This window comes from Cricetulus griseus, chromosome 2 (genome assembly GCF_003668045.3).
Source record: "Cricetulus griseus strain 17A/GY chromosome 2, alternate assembly CriGri-PICRH-1.0, whole genome shotgun sequence".
Classification (NCBI taxonomy): Eukaryota; Metazoa; Chordata; class Mammalia; order Rodentia; family Cricetidae; genus Cricetulus; species Cricetulus griseus.
In genome coordinates, this window is record NC_048595.1 from 71119803 (window position 1) to 71142491 (window position 22689).

At 36.3% G+C, this 22689-nt stretch overlaps 1 protein-coding gene across 1 annotated transcript in view; it reads left to right on the plus strand.

The window, feature by feature from the left end:
• Positions 1–22689, plus strand: part of Ptprd (protein tyrosine phosphatase receptor type D) — a 366069-nt gene that overhangs the window by 224208 nt on the left and 119172 nt on the right. The window contains 3 exon segments of the mRNA XM_035438957.1: positions 752–1011; positions 12818–12908; positions 18354–18563. Of these exon segments, the coding sequence (XP_035294848.1) occupies positions 752–1011; positions 12818–12908; positions 18354–18563 (561 nt within the window).

Below are 22689 nucleotides of genomic sequence, written 5' to 3' on the forward strand. Positions count from 1 at the left end.
GGGTAGTTCAGTACTAGAGCACTCACCTAGCACCTGTGTGGCCCTGGGTTATTCCTCCTGTACTACAAAACAAAAAATGATTGAGGCTCATGAGTTCTATTCTTATCTGTGAAAGACTTTCATGAAAGAGTTGCATTTGGTTCTTTGACCGTGTGGTCTTTCCATTCTGGAGAATAAGCAAACACTAAAAGCCACAACTGGCAAGACTTACATGGTACCTAGTACATTGAACTGTTAACTTTTTTACATTAAACTGTTATTTTTTGTTTCCATAGAAGTAAAGAATTATCAGGATTTCTACTACATCATAATGTAAAGTTCTGGAAAATTGTTAAGATTGTATTTATTGGTCTGAATTCCTACTGTTGTAGAAATAAAGCTCTGTCTTACCTTTGAGATCTTGCAAAAAAGCCGCAAATGAAATGGTTAGAACAGGATTTAAAACTTCCAGATAAATCATGCATATATACATTGAAAACCTAGAACATAGTCCATTAGGATCACACTTGACTGACAGGTTAAATCTTGAAAAATTACTGTACATTTTGTTGTTGTTGTGCATTTTTGAGAGAAGTGGGAACATTTTACCTTTACACACTAAGGACTATCAAAGATAATCAATATAGTCACCAGAATTACAAATACTTATGGAATTAGGAATTGACCAGAAATAGAATGACCTGACAAAACAAGTAAATAAAACATGGTTTAGAAAATTATAATCAATTCGTGATTGGTTGTATATTTTTAGATTCTTTATGATGATGGAAAAATGGTAGAAGAAGTAGATGGCCGAGCTACCCAGAAGTTAATTGTTAACCTCAAGCCTGAGAAATCATATTCCTTTGTGCTAACCAATCGTGGGAACAGTGCTGGTGGATTACAGCATAGGGTAACTGCAAAGACTGCTCCAGATTTACTCCGTACCAAGCCTGCCTTCATTGGGAAGACCAACTTGGATGGCATGATTACTGTACAATTGCCTGATGTTCCTGCAAATGAAAACATAAAGTAAGTTAAGAAGAGAAAGGCAAGTAAATACAGAGCCTTCATTTCAGTATTATTGTAGTTACAGAAGAATGGATCTCTGACTATAACATGGAAGATTCTTCTGTGTAGGCTCATCGTTTAACTATTTAGTTCTATCCCAATCTCTGTGTGGTTGTGTGAGTATATTCTGTTAACACAGTCTTTCCAATGGAACAATGCATTTTTTTCTGTTCCAGCCATATTGTTTTGAAAGGGAGATTACAAGTTGCTAAAATGCAATTTAATGTAGTATATAGAATACAGTTGATAATTGACTGAAAGCTGGAAAAACAATACTTGTTATAACTGAAGAATGTACTAAAATATACAAATGGCTGAAAGAAACTACAATTGAAATAACTGAATAATTTAAATAATTGAAAGTAATGTATGATATTTAGATTTTATTTGTGTGTTATAATATAGGGAGACTTCAACTTAAAGTACAAAATAACATTGAAGGAAAAAATTAGAAAATGCAACATAGAATGTAGTGTAAAAGCCAGGAGAAGGGAAGTATGCCATTAAGTTCACTCAGTTGAGAAGTTTGTCCAAAGACATATACTTAGCTGGTTTCATAGCAAATAGATAAACAGACAATATCATTGAAGGATGCTGGAAAGGATGCTGCCCCTGTCTTCAGTGAGCCAGGCATAGAGTAGGATATATGAAAAGACAGACACTAATGTAAGTTATTCTCAAGAATGACCATGCTAGGATGAAATGAGTCCACTGAATTTCTGAACATAATTTTGAAGGTCAAAATTTGAGACACAGAAAGTTACATGTCAAGGGGCTACACTTTATTGAGGACAGCAATTGGTGATATGATGCTGGAGCCCAGAGCACTTGGACAAGATGGGACAGGGAGGGTAGTGGTGAGACAGACAAGAGTCATGTTGTGCTTAGCAGGTGGAGCTGTATTCTGCAGACAGCAGAAACCCTCTAGAGCTCTGGATGTAAGAACCAGAGTGACATTAGTTATGTGATGCCTCACTCTTATCTTTCCATTTTAGGAGCCATTTACTGAATATCTTGTGGCATAACAGATACAACTATTACATATTTGAGGAAGAGAATGCATTTTTCTTTTTACTGTATAGCATGATGAAGTTAAGATGAAATTGTTAGGAAATATTTGATGTTGTACATAAAGGCCTTTGTACATAGTTCTTATACTGCTGGGATGACTGGAGCTCCTAAAAATGGTAGAGAAAATTGTTGAGAAGTCATCACACAGTCAGTTGACATTTGACAAATTATAAAACAACAAAGTAAGAGAAATATTGGTCCACACAGGAGGCCGGGGGAACTGAGGGACACTAAGGTAGAAATGCAGCAGGGGTCAGCATCTTCTTTATAGAGATCAGAGGAAATCTCACATATGGCTCAGGTGTGAGCTTAGATGACAAAATGGAAAGTATTATTATTCATTTGGAGGGGTGAAATACCAAGAGGAAATAAGGTACAAAATGGACAAGATTACTACTCATTGAAAGATGTGAAATATCAAGAAGAACTCACTGGTAAACTTGGCAGCACATATGTATTTTTAAATGGAATCTTTGTATGAGCTATCCAGTTAGAATTGTGGGTTAAGGAGAGCTCACTGGCACCAACGGCACAAATCTAGGAGTGAGCAGAACAGCAATGGTTTTATAGGGAATGACAGAACATTGAAGCAACAACATGAAAATATGAAACAAAAGATAAAACAGAAAGGTTGAAATAAGTAGAGTCCATGGATGATACAGAGAATTGCTTCTTATAAAGAGGAAACCTGATCCAGGACACGATGGGATGGGACATTTAAACAGTAAGTCTAGAACGCCACTTTCCAGCCAGATGTGATGACACACCTATAATCCTAGCACTGGGAAGGCTGAGGCAGGAAGATTGGAAACTTGCAGATAGCCTGGGTTAATAGCAAGTCCCTTTTTCAATGACACAAAACAATAAAAGTGTCCCCAATATCTTGAAAAATGAAAGAAAATAATGAGAAAAAAAAGTTTTAAGGTGTAAAATAGTGATAGAATAAAATTTAGTGAACTATAATATGTGGCATTCACTCAGGATTAAAATAGTAATTTTGACCCACTTTAGACTCAGCCAAGTCAATCTTTCCTTCACAGACCTTCAGTTGAGGTTTATTTGATAAAAACGATGGCAGGTTTCAGCACAAGTAATAGAATTTTCAAAATGTTACTAGTAAAATAAATTCACTGAGATAAGGTCATCATTTTGTCTAATCGTTTTTTCAGTTTCTGAAAATTAAAAGTGAAAATACAATGTCAGCCCATTATTTATCAAAGTAAATTTAATACATGTGTAAGATTATATTTCTGTATGTATTGACTTTTTATTCTTTCTTAGTTTTATTACTATTAACAGATAAACCTGTTTTTGGAAACACTTTATTGGAATATATACAAAGTTGTAGAAGCTAGGTATGGTGGCACACACCTTTAGTCTCAGCACTTGGCAGACTACGGCAGGACAATCTCTGTGAGTTTTGGATCAACCTGCTCTACATAGTGAGCTCCAAGCTAACCAGGACTACATGGTAATACCTTGACTCACAAAAACCAAAAAAGAAAAAGAGTGATACATATTTAACATCCAGAGTTTGATCAGTGTGTATTATAATTATCATCTTTTCAATCATCACAGCCCTACACATAGCAGATACACTTTGAGCAAACATAATGTGCCAGGCAATGTGGCAGATGTTCAAGGAGAAGATGCAGAATGTGTCACTACTCTTAAGCAACACAGTTACTTGGGTAACTTTTACAGGGATGCTTGTCAGAATGTTCTGTGACAGGCTGGGTGCCTAACTTAGGTTTAGTAACTCAGGGAGACATCCTGGAGAACATAACATCTATCCTCAGGCTTAAGAATAACAAACTCAGGGTGCTATCTGGATGGAGAGCCAATTGCTGACACCAGAGACCAAGGAACAGCTGGTACATATTGGCTTCCACCACAACCTACCAGTCAGCTTAGTCTTTGCAGTTGGAGCCTAGGAAATCTGTATTGCATACACAGTATATTTCCACTACTGTCTGGGAAAATAAAGGTGACTGATATGAAGCCTTATCTTATCACAAAATACAGCAAACAGTTGACATGGATCCCATGGAGTAGCAGGCTATGGAAACAGAAATTCTGCCTGCTTAGTTCAGTTGTCTAGGGAAGCAAGCTGGAGACATTGCTTAACGCTAAAGGTGAGATTTGAAAGTTGAGAAAGTTGATGGAGCTGAAAAGTTGTAAATGATTATAGAACAGTGGGAAATGTGGATGATAAAAACAGTGCATTAAACAAAACCCACGTCTTTCCTTGAACAAGTACTAGAAAGATGAACAGAGCAAAATATGACATTGAGGCTGACGTTGGTTCTATGATTTATCTTAGCTGATACAGAAAATGAGCCAGTTCCTTGTTGAAGTGTCTTAGTCCTTAGTGAGAACTGGAATGTTTATTGATTGGTGGCAGAGTTACATTTTATGTTTCAGGTTCTGAATGAGTTGAGACTTTCCAGAATGTTTTCTGTGTTTTAGTGTTTTTGTTTAGTTTACTTTTTACTTATGTTCTTTGGCCACATCAGAGTTTAGAGTTAGGAGAAAGTGATACAACATTGGTAACAAAGAGGAGACATCATTGATGAGGTAGAGAAAGAAAACAAACTGCCATAGAAAAAGTATTTTTTAAAAAGGAAATAAAGATCCTCAGAAATGCATTTCTTCCTTCTGTCAAAACAAATGAATAAAAAGTAAACTATAGAAGTGCTAGACTATGAGGAACTTCAGACCCATAGGCAATGAAAAGCAGATGTTATTGAAAATTTATAACAAATTAATACTTTAATGATTGTGTTAATAAATCAATTTCTAGGGATCTTTGAAGAAATAACAGTGGGAACATGTCCATTCGATCATCTCTGTTTTTTTTTTTTTTTTTCCTGTACAACATGAGCAGTCTTTTCATGAAGGGTCTGTATCATCCTGCACCTTTTGCAATAGTTTGCAAGTTTTGAATTTGAAAAAATTGTAGTGTTTTGTTCAGTATTCTATGAAAGAAATGAGGAAAGGAAATAGAATTCAGATTCTGACCTGTGCTTGCTAACTTCTTACTAAAAGCTGTCTGGAACAGTGCTGAGTGCCATTTTCCATTGTCTAGCAAAACCATTTGATGATTGAAGGCTACTTGGTTATTAATAGTAATCGTGCTTTTTTTTTTTTCAATGCTATCCAGGTTAATTGTGACGTCTTAACTTCTAATCTGTCACTCTTTACCTTGGACTAATTTAATGGTTTCTTACTCAGTTAAAGTATTCATTTTGTGTGTGTATGTGTATATGACAGGGCGTGCTAGGCCCACATAAACCAGAAAGCGTATAGGTTACCCTAGAGCTGGAGTTTACAGGTGAGCCCCATGATGTGAATACTGGGACCTGAACTTGGGTCCTCTGGAAGAGCAGGAAGTACTCTTAAATAAGAACCATCTCTCCACTGGCAGATTTTTATACATTTACTGAAGACATAGCTTATTTCTGTCTTCTTCTGGTACTTGGTTCCTATATTACCTTCTTGAGACAAGTGAATAGCTGGATTATTTTGGAAATAACCTCAAGGATGCATTAGGCTGTGGTGTCATGGATTCTTGATGCTTCAGTCTTCCTTGTTAATAGTTTTGGGTACACAGTGCAATTAGAAAGTGTTCTGATGCTACCCTTCTTCCAAGGTGAGCCTTAATGACATAGAGCAATCCTAAGATTTTTATGGAGCAGCATTTTACTCTGAGTGATTAGGACAAAAAGCATATAACTGATTGTGCTGTTACTGCCAGGCACCACATATATAAATTAGTTTAATAACGAGCAATGGCTTAATTTCAGAATAGAAATGAACCCCCCCAAAAAAGTTTATCTCTATGGGCATGGCATACATACATACAGACAAAATACTCATACATATGAAACAAGAAAAAATTAAAAATATAGAAATTAAAAATGCTTTCTAAGCAGGTATTAGAACCAAGAGTGTTCCAGCTCTTATATCCAGCCCCAAGGCTGGGAATGCCATAATCGCTACATTATGTACGGTGCCAGAGTTACAGGAGAGATAAGGGAAGCCTTCCTGTTTATCATCCTACTGCGTCATCAATGAAGGTCATGAAGCTACATGTAAATAACTTCCTTTAGTACACACAGCTAAAAAGATTCAACATCTTAATTTGAAGATAGAAATCGGAAAGATCATTCAAGCTACTGTCAGACTCCTATGATAAAATAATTTGATTTCAGCAATACACACAAAACATAACAGGAAAAATTATGTGAGGATTGACATTCATCCTTGAACTTTGAAAAAGATTTTGACTTCCCAGTTGAATAACCAATTTCAAAATATCAAGACATATTTACTAATGTTAAAGGCTGGCTACATTTTCAGTGGGACCATGTTACAAAGACCATAACTTGCCTTTTCACATATTTATATGGAGCTGGAACCTTGGTGATAGTATATTAAATGAAATTAGTAAAGCTTTGCTTAATATAATCTAAATTATGGACCTTTGTTATAAACTAACAAAACAATATATAAATAGTTGTAGGCCTTCTAGATATATTAATTCAGAAAAAGTTTTAAATCATTATATTACCATAGTAGTTTAAATTTATGTTAATAAAAATTATTTTGAGCCCGAAGTCTGGACTTAAGACAAACAATGTAGAATGTAGAGCATAGTTTTATCAAAATGATTTTTTTTCTCTTCAAACAAGTATGCTCAGTTGGTATGATTTTGTCAATATAAATGTATATGACATCAGCTTCCCATTTGTTCCTCTCTCCCATCTGAGACAACTCACTTTTGATAATGTCATGTGATATTAGAACAAGGGTCACTAGAAACAGATAAAGAAACATATTGTGTTTTTATAGTAAGGAATATGCTTCCTCTATTAAGCCTATTTGACCATAACATTGTTTTTCTAGTGGAATGAGGAGGAGCTTGATGAGAATGGAAATTTTAAGCTCTAATAGAAACACCACATATATTTGACTACTTAATTTCAAAGAGATATAAATCCCCAAGAGCCATATTTCCTAACCACATCCACTTTTCAGAAGAAAAGTAATTCAGTGATAAAGTGGCTGTTTGAGTAAATTTTAAGATATTACATGTACATTGAGTTTAATAATATTATTAATATATAGAAGCGTTCATTCCTTAAATAGTCCAAGAAAATTATAGAGCCCAAATCATCAATTTAGTCTATGTAATGTTCCTATCAGAAGTCAGAAAGGAGCTCACTTGGGAAGTAATAAATGAGTTAATATTTCAGGAAAGAGAATTAACTTGATGTGATGAGAAAGAATGATCGATGATGTGATGACCAAGTGCCCCAAGATCAATTCAAAACACTGAAAGCCAATCAATAGGGCTTGAAGCAAGATTCTACCAGGCCTTGTAATATCTTGGCCTTTCTCCTAAGAGAAGTAAGACTCCATTGAAATATCTCCAGGGGTTGAACTAGCACAATTGATTTTGTATTGTGAAATGAAAATTTCAGAGACTAGATGAGAAAAAGATAGTAAAGAAGGAACGTTATGGTACTGTTGTCCAGGCATGAAAAAATAGGATGAGAGCAGATGGGTGGAAGCAGAGTAACAGAGAAGGGAATACTCTGGAGATAGAGTTCAGAAGATGAGAGCACTTGAAGATAAACCAGGAAAGAGGGAAGAAGAAAGCAAAGACAGACTGCCAATATTATGGCCAGATCCATGGATGGGTTTACAATGGCTATGGTGCAGTGTGAGAACAGGAAAGACTTAGTATTTACTTCATTGCAACCATGGTGATAGTTAAATACTTTGGCACATAGACTTGAAGCTAGATAAATCTTGTAATATGTAGAAGAGAGTTTGGGGGTAAAGATAGCTATATATTGTTGACCTAAAGCTAATATTCTAAGCTGTGAGTGAAAATGGAATCTCCTTGGATAAAGTAAAAATGAAGATAAATCATGAGACAGAGTTTGTTAAGATTCTATAATGTAATAGTTATACATCAATAAGAAATTCTGCTGTGATGATAAACTTTGTATATTAAGTCATGAATTAGTAAAATCAAGAAGGTCTTACTAATATGCTAAGAAAAATTTAAAAATATCAAAAATTCTTCTTTCAGTGTAACAACATTTAGGCCCTAGAATTCCTGGCAGTGCTGATGCAGGACAGTGCTGAGGCAGGAGTGCTAGCAAGAGCAGGAAATAGACACAAGAAAGTGCAACCCTTCCCAGAGAATTTGGGCAGTGAGAGAAGGCAGAAAGTTCTGTGACTGAACCATGTTTTTGTTTTTTTTATTTCTTTGTTTTAACTTATACATGGAAGGGTTTGTTTGGGCTTACAAACAGAGTCCATTCCCCTACTGTTCATGATAATGGAGTAAAAACATAGCAGTTAGAGCTACATCTGGTTGCTCACACCTTGAATCATAATTAGGAAGCAGAGAGAAAGCACACTAGAAATGGTGGTAGGCTTTATACTCTCAAAGACAACATCCATGCACACACTTCTTCCAGAAAAAGCATGCCTTCTGAGCTTCTTCAGACATCCCAATGAACTGAGGGACCAAGTATTCAAATATCTGAGCCTATGGGGGACATTCTCTTTCAAACCATCACATATAGGACAGTTAATTATATAGAAAGGTACTCCTCCTCCTCCTTCTCTTCTTATTATCTTCTTCTTCATCTCCTCCTCCTTTCCTCCTCTACCTTCTCATCCTCTTCCTCCTCTACCTTCTCCTTCCCCCTTATTCTTCTATTTCTTTTTTTGTGTCTTCTAGCTTGTAGGTGCTTTGTCCAAGACTTCTGTTTGATTTGTTCTTTAAATAGTGGATGTATATGAGGTTGAAGGACAATCTGTAGGCTCCAGTGGGAAGTAAAAAGTTGAGATATAAGTACTTACAGTGTTTAGTAATAAGAAAGTGAGTCTAAGGTAATAGAAAACAAATGTTGTACAAGAGTCATTCCTATGTGCAGCCCCAGATACCTTCTGTACCAAAAGGAAAGATTGTGGTTTTCATGCATGGACAGGTAGGCTTGTAGTTTACTAGAAAGATGAGGAACATAGTTTTGTCAGATTGTGTTTTCTTTATCAATAAGTGATATGGATGCCTTTTCCTAAGGAGATGTATATGTTCAAGCTCTGTGTCTGCAGAAAAAATTGATGTTGTGAAAAATGGAAAGAAGAGTTCAAGAGATTGTAGGGGAACCTGTAGCCATTCCTGCTTAGGGGCTGACTACATGTCTGCCAAAAAGAGACAAGCTGTGTGGAGACCTAAGGGCCTGTTTGTAACTGAGGGTTATGAATTTATGGTATTATCTTCAGTGTTATATTTTTCTCATGCTTTATTTAACTTTTGGGGCTTAGGGACAGAAGGTAGCATTTATGGATTTCATCTAAGGCTTTGAGAAAAAAAAGAAAGCTAAATCAATAAGAGTATTGGTATGTGGACATTTCTCTAAAGACAGAAAGAAAAGCACCAAAGACATTAGCAGAGTTCTGAAGGTAGGAAGAATATAACTCTTACACACACACACACACACACACACACACACACACACACACACACTCATAACTTCCAGAAGAAAATGAGAATTTGGACAGTTTTGTAGGTTTCAGATGATGCCAGGACATATTACAAAGCCTCTGATACAGAGAATATGCTTTGGATAAAATGAAATCCTGATTGCCAGATTATCATGAAATGTGCAAGACTGCTCTGAAGGCAGCCCTGCCTTGCCTGCCCTAGATGAGGGCTTAGATCTATAGAAAGAGAACGTGATAGATATCTGACCACCACACTGGTAATTAACTGCTGTGGGATAAAGCTGTTCCATTCTTATCTCACCCAAGAGTGCAGTGAATATTTGGGGGAAATACTACTGAAGTAAAAAAACAAAAAGGGTTTTTTTTCATGTACAAGAATGGAAACTCAGTGTGGAAGTGGAAGAAAAATTAATGGGATTCATCAGTTTGACTCTGACCTATCAGAACCTGCAGGGGAATAATGGGAGCTCTCTGCTAACTCCCAGTGTCATCGCTGGAGGAAGAGAAGCTCTCCTGAGTGCGCAGTGGGTATGAAGAGCGATCGGCTCCTTGACAAGTGTGTTTATCAAGTGCATCTGTGGAGTTATTTTGAACGCTCAGTTGCAGCTCTGTCACTTCTCTCCCTGCTCATTTAACATGATGGACTTGTTTGGCAAATCCTTCAGGTGGTAGGAGGATGTGAAGAGGAGGAAGCTTAGTCTGGATCATAAAATAAAAATATTGGCCTCTTTCACATCCTCCAACTTATTTCTCCTCACCCTCCTTGATCATCAGACTGCTTTGTAGTAAAGAAAATGAATGGCTAGGTGCTAGAGCTTTTGTGCATCTGTTAATTAGTTGCTCAGAGCACCATGGACAAAAGATGATGGTGTGAATTCTTGATTAGGAGGAAGGTTTAACCTGTCCCTCTATGTTTGTGCTTTAGAATGCCTGGCATTCTGGTGAAGAATGTGGCATCTTTGCCAGTATCCACTGGCCTCTATCCATCCTGTATGCTGCACAGGCTGTCAAGCTCTTTCAGGGCACTTGTTTTTGGTTTTTGGTTTTGTTTTGTTTTTTTCCCTCCAGAGAACAAGCTTGTAGTCTTTTTTTTTTTTTTTTTCTGTTTTTCAGCATATACAACTGCAATTCAAGGGAGTTAAATAACCAGCCAGAGAACCTATGAACACATTAGTTTTGAGCCCCAACTCTAGACCACATATTATATCCCCAAGTAGTATATTAGTCATCAGAATACTCTTGAGAATGAATATAACAAGAGCAAGAAGGAAGTGTTCAATTTTCTAGTAGTGATTTTTTTAAAAGACCAAGTAAAATGAAATTAATTTCAGTAACATTTGATTTAACACAGCATATCTAGATTATTGTCATTTGTATATTATCACAACTAAATTATCACTGAGATATTTCACATTGCATTTATATACTGTCTTTCACACATAGGACACATCTCAGTTCTCACCAACCACATTTCCAATGCAGGCCACAAAAAGTCCCTCGGCTACAGCAATGGATCACTCAGCTCTAGATAAACATAATTGGAAGGACCTCACTGTAGCAGAAAGATTGCAGAGAAGGCTTCCTGTGTGTCCTTTGACTCTAACCTAGCACTTGGGACAAGGCTGAAATCTCCTCCCTTCTGGTTTCTCTTTGTCCCATGTGATAGCTGTCTCTTTTAAAATTGTATGAATCCATCCCTGTGTACGTGTGTGTGTGTGTGTGTGTGTGTGTGTGTGTGTGTGTGTGTGTGTGTATTCTCCATTTTACTATGAATCTCCACCAAATTATGGGATTCTCAAACAAATTTTGTGATACATTTTTTAAAAGAGGTAGTTGTGAAGGTTTGAGTGGAATCCCCTCAGTGTTTTAAATTGGGCAGTTATTTGTTATTTCTTTTTTCTATGACACAATCTTATAGCTGTACAGCTCCTCCCCAGTCTTTTATAGAGTGTGCTATGGGAAGGTAAAACTATATTATGCATTTAATGCAATGCCTAAAAATGATAGTATAATTGCTATTTTATTAGTTATTATCTTTAACATCTTCAACTTAACATTAATATGAGCAGAGTTTTTATACATGCAAAGCAAGAGAAGGGTGTTACTATGAAGTTACCTTATTACTAATGTGCACTTTGTCTTGAACTGTAGCTTTATGCAGTACTTAATTTTTTACTTCATTTTTACATACCAACCACAATTCCCCCTCCCCTCCCCACCTCTCACTCCTCCCCCCACTTCCCAGCAACCCATCCCCTCAACCACTCCTCAGTAAGGCTAAAGCCTCCCATGGGGAGTCAACAAAGCCTGGCACATTAAGTTGAAGAAGGACCAAGCCCCTCCCTGCTACATCAAGTTTGAGCAAGGCATCTCACCATGGGGAGTGAATTCCAAAAAACTATCTAATGAACCAGGGATAGATCCTGGTCCCATTGCCAGTGGCCCCACAAACAGACCAAGCCACATAACTGTCACCCACATGCAGAGGGTTTAGTTTAGTAATTGACCATCCTCAGTGTATAGAACATTTGTACTTCTTTCTGTAGATGTTATTACACTAAATCATATTTTGAAGAACTTTAGGTAGAAATAGTCCCCCAATTATCTTACTATTTAAAGTTTTATTATTTAATGGATTTTTCAATGTACTTTTGTCTCTATATAATTATAAGCTTATGAGTGACTTTAAAATGCTTTTATTGTTTACTTAAGTATAATAAATGAATTTTGTATATGTACAAAATAATAGTTGCTTATAACAGACAATAGCCATTTTATTATACATCTCTCTTTTAAAAGCCTTTTAATTAATTAATATTGAAAATATTTGGCACAGTAGCTTGAAGTGATATATTTCAATGTAGCTTGGGTATGTTCAGATGCAGGACCCTAACCAATATGTCTTCCATGTTTGAGATGCTTAATAAAGAGCAGCCAACCATGTGAAATTACCATATGAGGTCATCAAGGTCACACATTGATATCAACCATTTTTTTCTTAAATAAACATACAAGTGGTTATTTTTCCTTACTATAAAAAATAGATGAACCATGCCACATCTATAATTTATCTTCTATCTTTTTAGTTGGTATGTAGAAGATTTAAGGTCGTAACCATTTTCTCTCTTCCTTCAATTAATCTTACTGTCTCCTCATTCCCAAACAGGGGTTATTACATTATAATTGTGCCTTTGAAGAAGTCTCGTGGGAAATTCATCAAGCCATGGGAGAGCCCTGATGAAATGGAGTTAGACGAGGTAACTTGGTCTATGTTTATTTCTTTCCTTAGTTGTTCTGTGTAGGCTACTTGGCATTTTGTTCTGTTTTATGCTATGGGACATCTGGCAAATTGTGTGAACCAGTGAAGTGGGCTTGCTATACCCTAGAAATTCTAACAAAGATTCTTTTGTTTTAATTAAAAGATTACAACCTGTTTTGTCCTTGTTATTATTATTCTTTTGCTACCTATTCATTGTAGCAAATATACAGAAATATGGAAGGTACTATTATTACTGTTAATAGAATTCAAGAAGACTTAATTAGTTTGGCAATTGCCAAGGCTGTTATAAATGCTTAATGTACTTTATAACACATTGCGTTTAACCTGCCACATAGTCTTCAGCATATTTTCACAGAATTCTACCGATTCCAAAACATTTATTTCCCTTATTCTTTGCTCTGTAGGTTTTCATAATCAAAAATTCATTTCAGTGCTGGGGGAAAAAAAAAAGCAAAATCTGAAAGAAGGAATGTGGTACAAGAGGCAGAAAACACTGAAGAGTTTGCTAATAACTTCCAAAATCTTATAACTATATGCCTTTAATTCTACATCTTGAAATACAAGCGCTTTAAAAAAAAAAAAAAAAACTTTGGTTTTATGTTTATGTGTGTTTTTCCTGCATGTATGCTTGTATGTTGTCTGTAGGCATGGTACCTGTGGAGATGGGAAGAGGGTGTTAGATGCCTTGGAACTGGGCTTACAGATAGCAGTGAGCTCCCATGAGGTTCTGGGAATAAGGTCTGGGTCCTCTGTAAGAGCAACATCTTAGTGCTCTTAACTGATAAGCTGTTTCTCCAGCCTCATGTACTTTTTAAAAGTAATTATTAAATACTTCTGTGCACTGAGAAAATTAAACCCTAGTATTTACCAAGCTCACAGACATGATCAGAGCCAGCCATCAGAGCTAGGAGTCACATTTGAAATACTACCGAGACTTTGTTTTTAACTGCTGTAAATTTATGAGCCCCTCCTAGAAAAAGGAAGTTTTGGCATATGTGGTTCATTTCCAACATGGACTGAATCTCAAAATAATCCTATTGTTTCTATATATTCTTTCTGCCTCAGATTAGTACAAATGGAGCAAGGACAATGATTAGTTCCCTAACTACATTACTAGGAATTGGTGGTGTTTTTGAAGTGTGATGGCTAAGATCTGACAAAAAGAAAGGGGGTTTGGGGTGGGGCTTAAATTCTTTGGCAGATGTGCCTCATCTCTACAAATGCAACTCATCACCTCCCTGTTTTATGAATTAAATTTTTTCAGGTTCATAAGGCTAGACGAGTTCAGGTCTCTGCTTGTGTCACTGTCTAGTGATTAGGCCATGTGTCTGTAGTACCAAACAACACATTTTGGTAATGTGGTCACATAACTTAATTGTAGGTCTATCTTCTGTCACTGTGATATTAGAGAAACTGAATCCTTTCTCTAAGCAGTTAACTCTAAGTAAGTTTGTAATATTTAACTAGTACTTAGCTGAATTAATAGGATTGTCATTATTACATTTTACGTTAAAATTGGATTTTTAAATGCAAAGATAAATTGTAGAATCTATGAATATTTCTACCTATTAAGATGAGTTTTCAAAGCACTGGAATCCAAGGCAAAAGGACATCAAATAATGCTCTCAGTAATAAGCTTTTCTTAGAAGTGAAGCCACTTGGTAGGAAGGAATAGAAAGAGGTTCTCCTTTACAGCCAGGCTTTAACCTCTGGAATGCACAGAACGCTAATGGATTCAAATACAGGGCTTAGTGACATTGAACTTTCTCGCAGTTAAATTCCACAGGTCTGTGCTGCAGATTCCCATAACAAAGGGTCATTTTAATCACTCTGTGAGTTGTGGTGCATTAATCTGTATAATAGCTTGATAAAGAACATTTTATTAATTCAAAACTTTTGGGTCAGGATGGGTTGTTTCCCACTTTTCTTACTGATATAATTGAGACCACATTGCAGAATTAATGGTGGAAGAAATAAGATATGCATTGACTGGAAAATGAAAATTATTTCTGATAAAGAACTAAAGCCCTTGATAAAACTTCTGGAATAATGTCCAATATATTTTGTAACTGTTGTGGAGGGGAAGAAATGAAAGTAGGTTATGGCCTCACTTTCTGCCTACTCATCCTGTTTCTGATGTCTCCACATGGGGCTTGTTTTTCACCTAGTATGTATGACAAAAGCCTTTTAGTAATGTTAATTTCAAGTGGGCACTACTTGGTTTGACAAAGCAGAGTTCTCTTAAATGTATTTGACAAGGTACTTTTTTCAGAAAGGCCTACAATTCATATTGTTGGAAATATATCAAGTAGAACAATGGCCTAAGGGGATTACCACATGCATGCCTCCCATCTCGACCCATACATGATTTTAAAAAGGGTTTCTTAGACGAGTTACTCTCAAAATTATATTTTGAGCTCATTTGTATTTTTGGTCTGGGTTATTATCTGCATGATAATTTCATAGACTGGAATTCCTGCCTCAAGGTCAAACTGAGCAGAAGAGGCATTGAAAGTGGCAATGAATTTTGGGCAGGATGACTCCCCAATGTTAGTTGTATTTATTTCAGGGCAAGTGATGTAATGTGCCAATGCTTTTCATTGCCCTGTACTTCAAAGCCTTGTCATAAAGTAATGAAGTCATTTGTGGCTATAATTTCAGCATCTTGGCTAACTTTGGTGTCATTTAAACTCATTTGGGCCATTTGAAGTCTAACACTGGAAGCATTCTAAAGGGTAGTCTTTGAAGGCAGGGTCTTGTTCCAGATTACACTTCAGTGAATGACTGCACTGGGTCCAAAGAACGGAAAAAACATTCTAATAGTTAATCCGGAGGCACTGGCTTTATTTTTTCTAAATAAACCCTAGCAAATGGTAATCATGGGGATGATGATGATAAATTATGACAGCTGCCTATATAGAAATGTGAATAGAACCAAGGTAAGATTTGATCAGTGAAGTAGAATCAGGGATGTAATCACATAAACAACTGATGGTAAATGTTTTTGATTGAGCAACTTCAAAAGACTGTTGAGTACATCTGTGGTGTATTGCCACCAAGGGTTATATAGACTGTCATTTACTGCCCATTGGCAATAACCTATGCAGTCACCGATGAATTGTAGTATCATGTTAAATATTTGGCATCATAATTTTATAATCTTCATGTTTAAAAACCCCAGGAAATAAAAAGATCATATTCATCTATGTTAATGAAAGCAGATGCACAAAATTTACATACATGCTGAGAAAAAATATGATTCATATCATCAGTGTTTACACATGGCATTAGATTTCTCCAGTTTGTGCAAAAAATAGGTTATGTAAAAATTAGGTGGAAAAACCTCTTGTATGTGTCTCTCCTATGGATAGTTTAAATTTTTGTTGCCCTTGAAGTCTACTCATACACCAAATGTTTCTATCATGCTCCAATTTGCTCACTTTTAACTGGAGGTAGCTGTAATCAGTTTTACATGGTTATTGTGGGGAGCGAATGAACTGACCTTCATTTCAGCTTCCTGAAAGAGTATCTGGTACCTGGTAAGTGTTAACTAATGGCTACCATCATCATTATGTGTAAAACTATGTTTAGCAACAAAATTGTAAGGTGAATTTCTGTCCTTTTGTCCCAGAAGTTGGAGCGCAGTTGAGTGGCCCACATAGATACATGGATACATAGAGTTTAGATACAGATTTGTCAAACAGATCATGTCTAATCCCCTCCTCTATCAACGCCTTAGCCCTCATATAATTTTAGTTGTAGCAATAAGCTCAAATTTCACAGACATTTTTAGAGCATGATCAATTAAATATTATTGATACATGTCATAGAAACAAATTATTACTTAGCTAGAGGGCTACCTTGCACATTATTAGATTTTGAGTCAGCTGGGTACATCTGTGGTTCTCAGTATAAAACAGACTACATTGCCTGTGGTTGCTGACTGAAGCATTTAAGTTTAGACTAGGCCAGGAACAATTTCCTCTCAATTGCTGACTTGGTTATGACAGCATTTCTTTCGTTCCTTTTTAAAAATTTAATGTATGTGTATGGATGTCTTCCATGTGTAACTATTCACCATATGCATGCTGGTACCCACAGCAGCCAAAAGAGTTTGGTACTGCCTGAGGAACTAACATTACAAATGGTTGTGAGCCACCATTTGCATTCTGGGAATCAAACCTAAGTTGACTGAAAGAGTAGCTAGGGCCCTTAACTGCAGAACCATCTATCTCTCCATCTCCTGCCAGCGTTTCTTTGTACAAAGTGTATTTCACCAATTTGGTTTTACTATTTCGTTTCCATCATAAACACCAAGCAAAATAGTGTCACTGCCAAACCTGCCCAAGTCCTTGACCTTTGTTTACCAGGATCAAGGTTGTGTTTGTTGTCAGGTACACAGGCTTTTTCCAGTTTGTCCTCAGACACAACCACTTTCTACACAGACATTAAGACAAAATAAAAATTCTTTCTAAAAAGCCACTTAAAATTGCTCACTTACCTCCAAAGGCATTCAAGACTGCTGAAGGCTTCTTTCCAGTTAGACTCTATAAAATAATGTGTGACAGGAGAGGACAGTGGTAACATTACATGGTTTTCAAATCAATTCTCATACCATTAATGAGATTTTCTCCCAAGTGAAAGCCAATGAAAAGAGATGAATTATTCAAACATTAATTTTAGATTTTTCTTTTTCTTTAGAAATACTAGAAGGCTGTGTGTGTGTGTATGCACTCGTGTGTGCATCTATGTTTTCTTTACTTCATGATATTGAAATTTATCCTTTCCCACCCTACCGATCATGTCACCTTTTTAAATGCTTACTCCTGAGAACTACATTCCAGGCAAAGTTGACTCAATGGGAAAAAGTCAGGGGTATCTTCTAAACTGGTTAGTGAAAGAGGTAAACTGAGCCAGACACAGAAATGAGTGACGACTTATTCGAATAAGTAAATCGAAGTTACTCCTTAGATTCCAAGTCTGCTGACTTGACAGAATTTTCATCATTTAAAGGATCCCATTGGTAAAAGAGTAGCATCTTCCATGAAAACTGGTTACTAATTGTTTCATGTACCTCCCATAAGACCAGACTTTTGTGCGTCAAGCTGTGCTTCTTCCTTAAACTGGTTATGATGTAATATTGGCCTTTCAAAGAATTTCGTTAGTGGAGGAAATTATGTGGGCTTCCAGTGAAGATCTAATGCCCTGTGTTTAAAGTCTGGCCCTTGAAAATCATTTTGGCATCCTACCTAACAGGAAGCAAGTGTTTGAAAATCAGAGCCGAGAGTCTGTTTTGCTGACCTGCTGCAGAAAAAGTGAACAAACTGTGTCAGGTTTTTCGAAGTCCTGGATTAATTTCTCCTCTAAGACATCAATAAGTTGGTTGTTTATGTTTCTTTTTTTTTGTCACTTCTTCCTTAAGCTGCTTAAGGAAATATCTAGGAAGCGCAGAAGCATCCGTTATGGGAGAGAAGTTGAATTAAAGCCATATATTGCTGCTCACTTTGATGTCCTGCCCACTGAGTTCACCCTGGGGGATGACAAACATTATGGTGGATTTACAAACAAGCAGCTCCAAAGTGGACAAGAATATGTTTTCTTTGTGTTAGCAGTGATGGACCATGCAGAGTCTGTAAGTTAATGATAATGGCTTCTGTTTCTTATCCTTGTCCATTTTCACCACTGTGCATGTTTACTTGAGGATGTATCTGCATGTACCCCAAGTATTTCTTACCAGCTGTCATTAATAGAAGTGTTACATTGGGCTTTCTGTCCTTCCAACATTGCCGAGCATTCTGCATTACAAACAAGATAGCATCTTAGATGACAGGAATTTCAGGTGTGAAGTACCAAATTGATAGAGCATAGGTCTGTAACACACAGTGTAACATTCCCTCCATTGTCACTAAGATTTCTCTCTTATTTCATTGGAAACTATTTGCCTTAAGAAACAAAGTACTGTTCTCAAGTTACATGATCCAGGAGATGTTAGCCTATGTAATGTGTTAGAAAACAAAAGACCCTGACATTCAAATAGCATGTTGGGAAACATGGACCAGAGCAGTTAATTTATTCACCTGTAACTGTGAGTACACAGTGCTTATACCCAGACTCAGCAGACAGTGTTTCAATGAAGAGGGGAGTACAACCAGCATCTTCAATTATAGAAATGTATGAGTGACTTTATCAGTGAAAAGCTGAGAAAGTTACAGAATAATTCAATAAGAGTAAGAAATCCTAAGGTACTCTAAATAATGACTTTTCTTGTTTTATGTAATTCATCTTGCTCCTGTGTCATTTTATGCTTCAGTTGCTTTGAACGCTTTAAAAAATGAAAAGAAAAATGGGGAGAAACAGTAGACTGAAAGGAAGGCAGATGTTAAAGTGGAAGTTCACATTAACATTTAGTAGATATATTCCTAACTGTTTCCTCATCAAAGCTTAAATCTGGCATGTTTGGCAACTGAGGTGAGTTGGTCTTCTTATATAAGAAGTCCAAAGTTTATGAAAGTTCTGTGTATCAGCTGTTGTCTTGTACAGCAGATACTCTCTTCAAATGACTAGAGGAATTCTCCCAAGGAAAATCAGAGGACAGAGGCAGCCTCATTTACCTTTATGTGTAAATGTCATTTGATGGCCTTCCTGGAATTTCAATACATCAAGATGCTCTCTGTATCTAGTTGATGGTTTTAAAGTAAAATATCAGGGGAATGCTAGGTTAGAAATCTTTCTTTTCTTTAAAAATAAAGTATACAGATACTTAAGAGAAATTTTCATCACATAGTTCTAGGAATGTTTTAGAAGATATACTTAAAAACACTTAGGTAAATCACAGAATTCAGCAAAAATAGCTCATCCAAAGCTGCAGACTGATGATGGTGCCTTCCTTGGGGCCTATGGGTTCTGAAGTCTCCCAGGTATTCCCAACTCATGTCTAAATGTCTCCTCATTGATTGATGCATTGAGAGAAAGGCACATAATTGATATAGATGTCCCATGGAGGGCTGGTCACTATCACTCTATAGTCTCTTGTTCTCTGCTTGCTGACCAGTAATGGCTCTTTGTGTTATTCATCTCTTACTTAGAAAGAGAAGTTTCTCTGATGAGATTCAGATACACTAATATATGAATAAAAAAGATGAATTTTCAGGAGTCAACTGAGTACTGTGTTCATTTAGTAGAACTATAGCTGTAAGTTCTCTCCCAGGGCCTAAATCCTCTCTAGCCACAAGTTCTTGTCCCCAACTCTGTTCTATTATATTTCTTGACATTGATCTCAAAATTTAAAAAATGTTTTACCTACATGTCATGTGTGGTTAGACCAGCATTCGCTTCATAGCCAAAAGCTGTATCCAGTTTTCAATTATGTAGTACTTTTGGAAGATTCAGATCTCCGTGGCTGATTAGTAATAATAGCTATAATCATTCCAATTGTTGTTTGACAATTTGCAGGAAAAAAAAAAAACACTTCTCTACCCTTTTTTTGCCTCCCCCAACACACAGCTTTTTGCTAATCTGTTGCCTCCCATTGAGAGTTCTACAGACTAGTTTTTGAATGTTTAATCACTTTTATTATTCCTTCCCTCTTAGCAAATTCTACTTTGCATGAGGCTGGTATCATTTTGTGCCTGTTCTTTCTTTTCCTTTTAACATGCATCTCTTTCCTGACTTAAGTTAGTAATTCATGTTGCTCATCTAAGCCCTTTCTTAAATTTAAATTTTGATTAACCATTCTGATTATTATCTTAATGCCATTTGGCTAAGAATTTCAAATCAGCTGTTTGTTCGCTGATAACAATTTGAGATTAGCCTACAAAATGGAAGGGATCCCTATGACAATAAACATATGAAGACTTATGTTCCTTGACATGTAAGCTCAATGCTCAATTTTTATGTAAATTGTTATATATGTTATATATGTAAACCATATCTATCCATCCATGCTAGACTCCCTATTCCCTCCTCTCTCTATTGCTTTCAAGTCATAGCTCAGAAATTTCCAAAAATATACTGAGTTTTTATCTGTTCAATACATAGAAAATAATGAATGTCTTTTTAACGTCTGTCCTGGGAAGTAAAGAATATAGAAAACAGTAGCAAACTTCAAGTATGCAGTGGAGCATGTTCTCTGCTTGTCTCTTGAGCTGGTACTAAATTCAGATTATGTGCCTTAAGATAAGACTTTGAAAAAACTTGACTGTATCCTGATCTTAAACAAGTGTATCCATTTGTAGCATCCTCAGCTACTTGAAAAGATGAGCTTTTTTCCTTTATTGTTGTATTTTATTCAGCAAAAATTTGCTGAGAACTTTCTAAATACATTGTTCTATGTTAGCCACTTTAAACACATAAACACAAACAGCATATAAATCCCAAACCTTGCAAGAATTTAGTTTCATCTGAGAAAATGAGGTATTTGTACACATCTTTGAAAACAATTTCATGCATGCCATCAAACAAGAAATGAATGACTAAATAAAATTGTTATGTTTGTATCCAGTGTTTGTTTAGGACTGAATTCCACCAGTAAACGAGGCAGTGTTTAAGTGGGTCCTTGGAAAGTAGTTGCATTTTTGGAGCTAAATGTTATGGGGTTTGTGAATATGCTAATTCGTAAGGATAGAACATTTAGGAAGCAGCAACAAAAGCTCACTGTGATAGAATGTATTATATGTGGTAAGAAGGCTTAAAGCAAAAGTGCTAAGGCTCCTGATAACCATAGTGAGATACCCATGTTTCAGAGAGGAATTTTATACAAGAAACCATCTCAAAGGCTTTACAGTTGCAAGTAAGAATGATAACTCCAGTAGCAGTTGTATTAATAAAATGCAGAAACACTGGGTATGAAGAGGATAGCATTAATGAGGCTCTAATTAGCAAATGGTATCTATGAGACCAGCAGTTTAGCCTCAGGTTACTGAAAAGTCTAACCTGTAGTCTCCTTTCACAGTGAAAGCTTAAAGAATTTGGGATTGAGACAAAGATGTATCTGGCTAGAAGGGAAGCTCTTCATTTGAACCTGAAAGTTCAGGCAACTGAGAGTGAAACTCTCTATTGTTCAAATAGTTAAAACTGGCAGGAAGGAGCAAGTGAAAACAGAATTAGGAAAGCCAGGAAGGGAGTTATTAAGTCTTGCTCTGCAGGACAAATCTGAAAAGATACATAAAACCTAAGGACTCAAGAAAGACAATTAGATTTAGTAAATGATATATTAAAAGGTCACAATTAACTGAAAACAGATGAGTAAATGGAAGGTGACACCTGCAACTAGTGGGTATGGATTGACTTGTGGAGTAGAGTAAAACAAAGGACTTGAAAAGGGGTGGGGTCAAGGAAGTGCTTCATTTTATATTATTATTATTGTGTGTGTGTTTGTGTGTGTGTGTGTGTGTGTGTGTGTGTGTGTGTGTGTGTGTGTGTGTGTGTGTGTGTGTGTTGAGATAGGTTTTCTCTGTGTAGCAGCCATGGCTGTCCTGGAACTCATTTTGTAGTACAGGCTCCTCTTGAACTCAGAGATCCACCTGCCACTGCATCCCGAAAAACTGGGATTAAAGGCATGTGCTACCACACCCTTCGTTTTAAACGGAACAAAATAGAAAGAAATAGGATATTGCAGAAACAAAGCCCGTTTCTTTATTGAGTAATTGTGTTTTAAAGATATGTGATCAATTTCCTTTTGGAAACGTGTATATGAACTTCTAATTGGTAGCTGTCATGAATGTAACTAGAAACTATTAAATCCCTCAAGTTCTAATAAT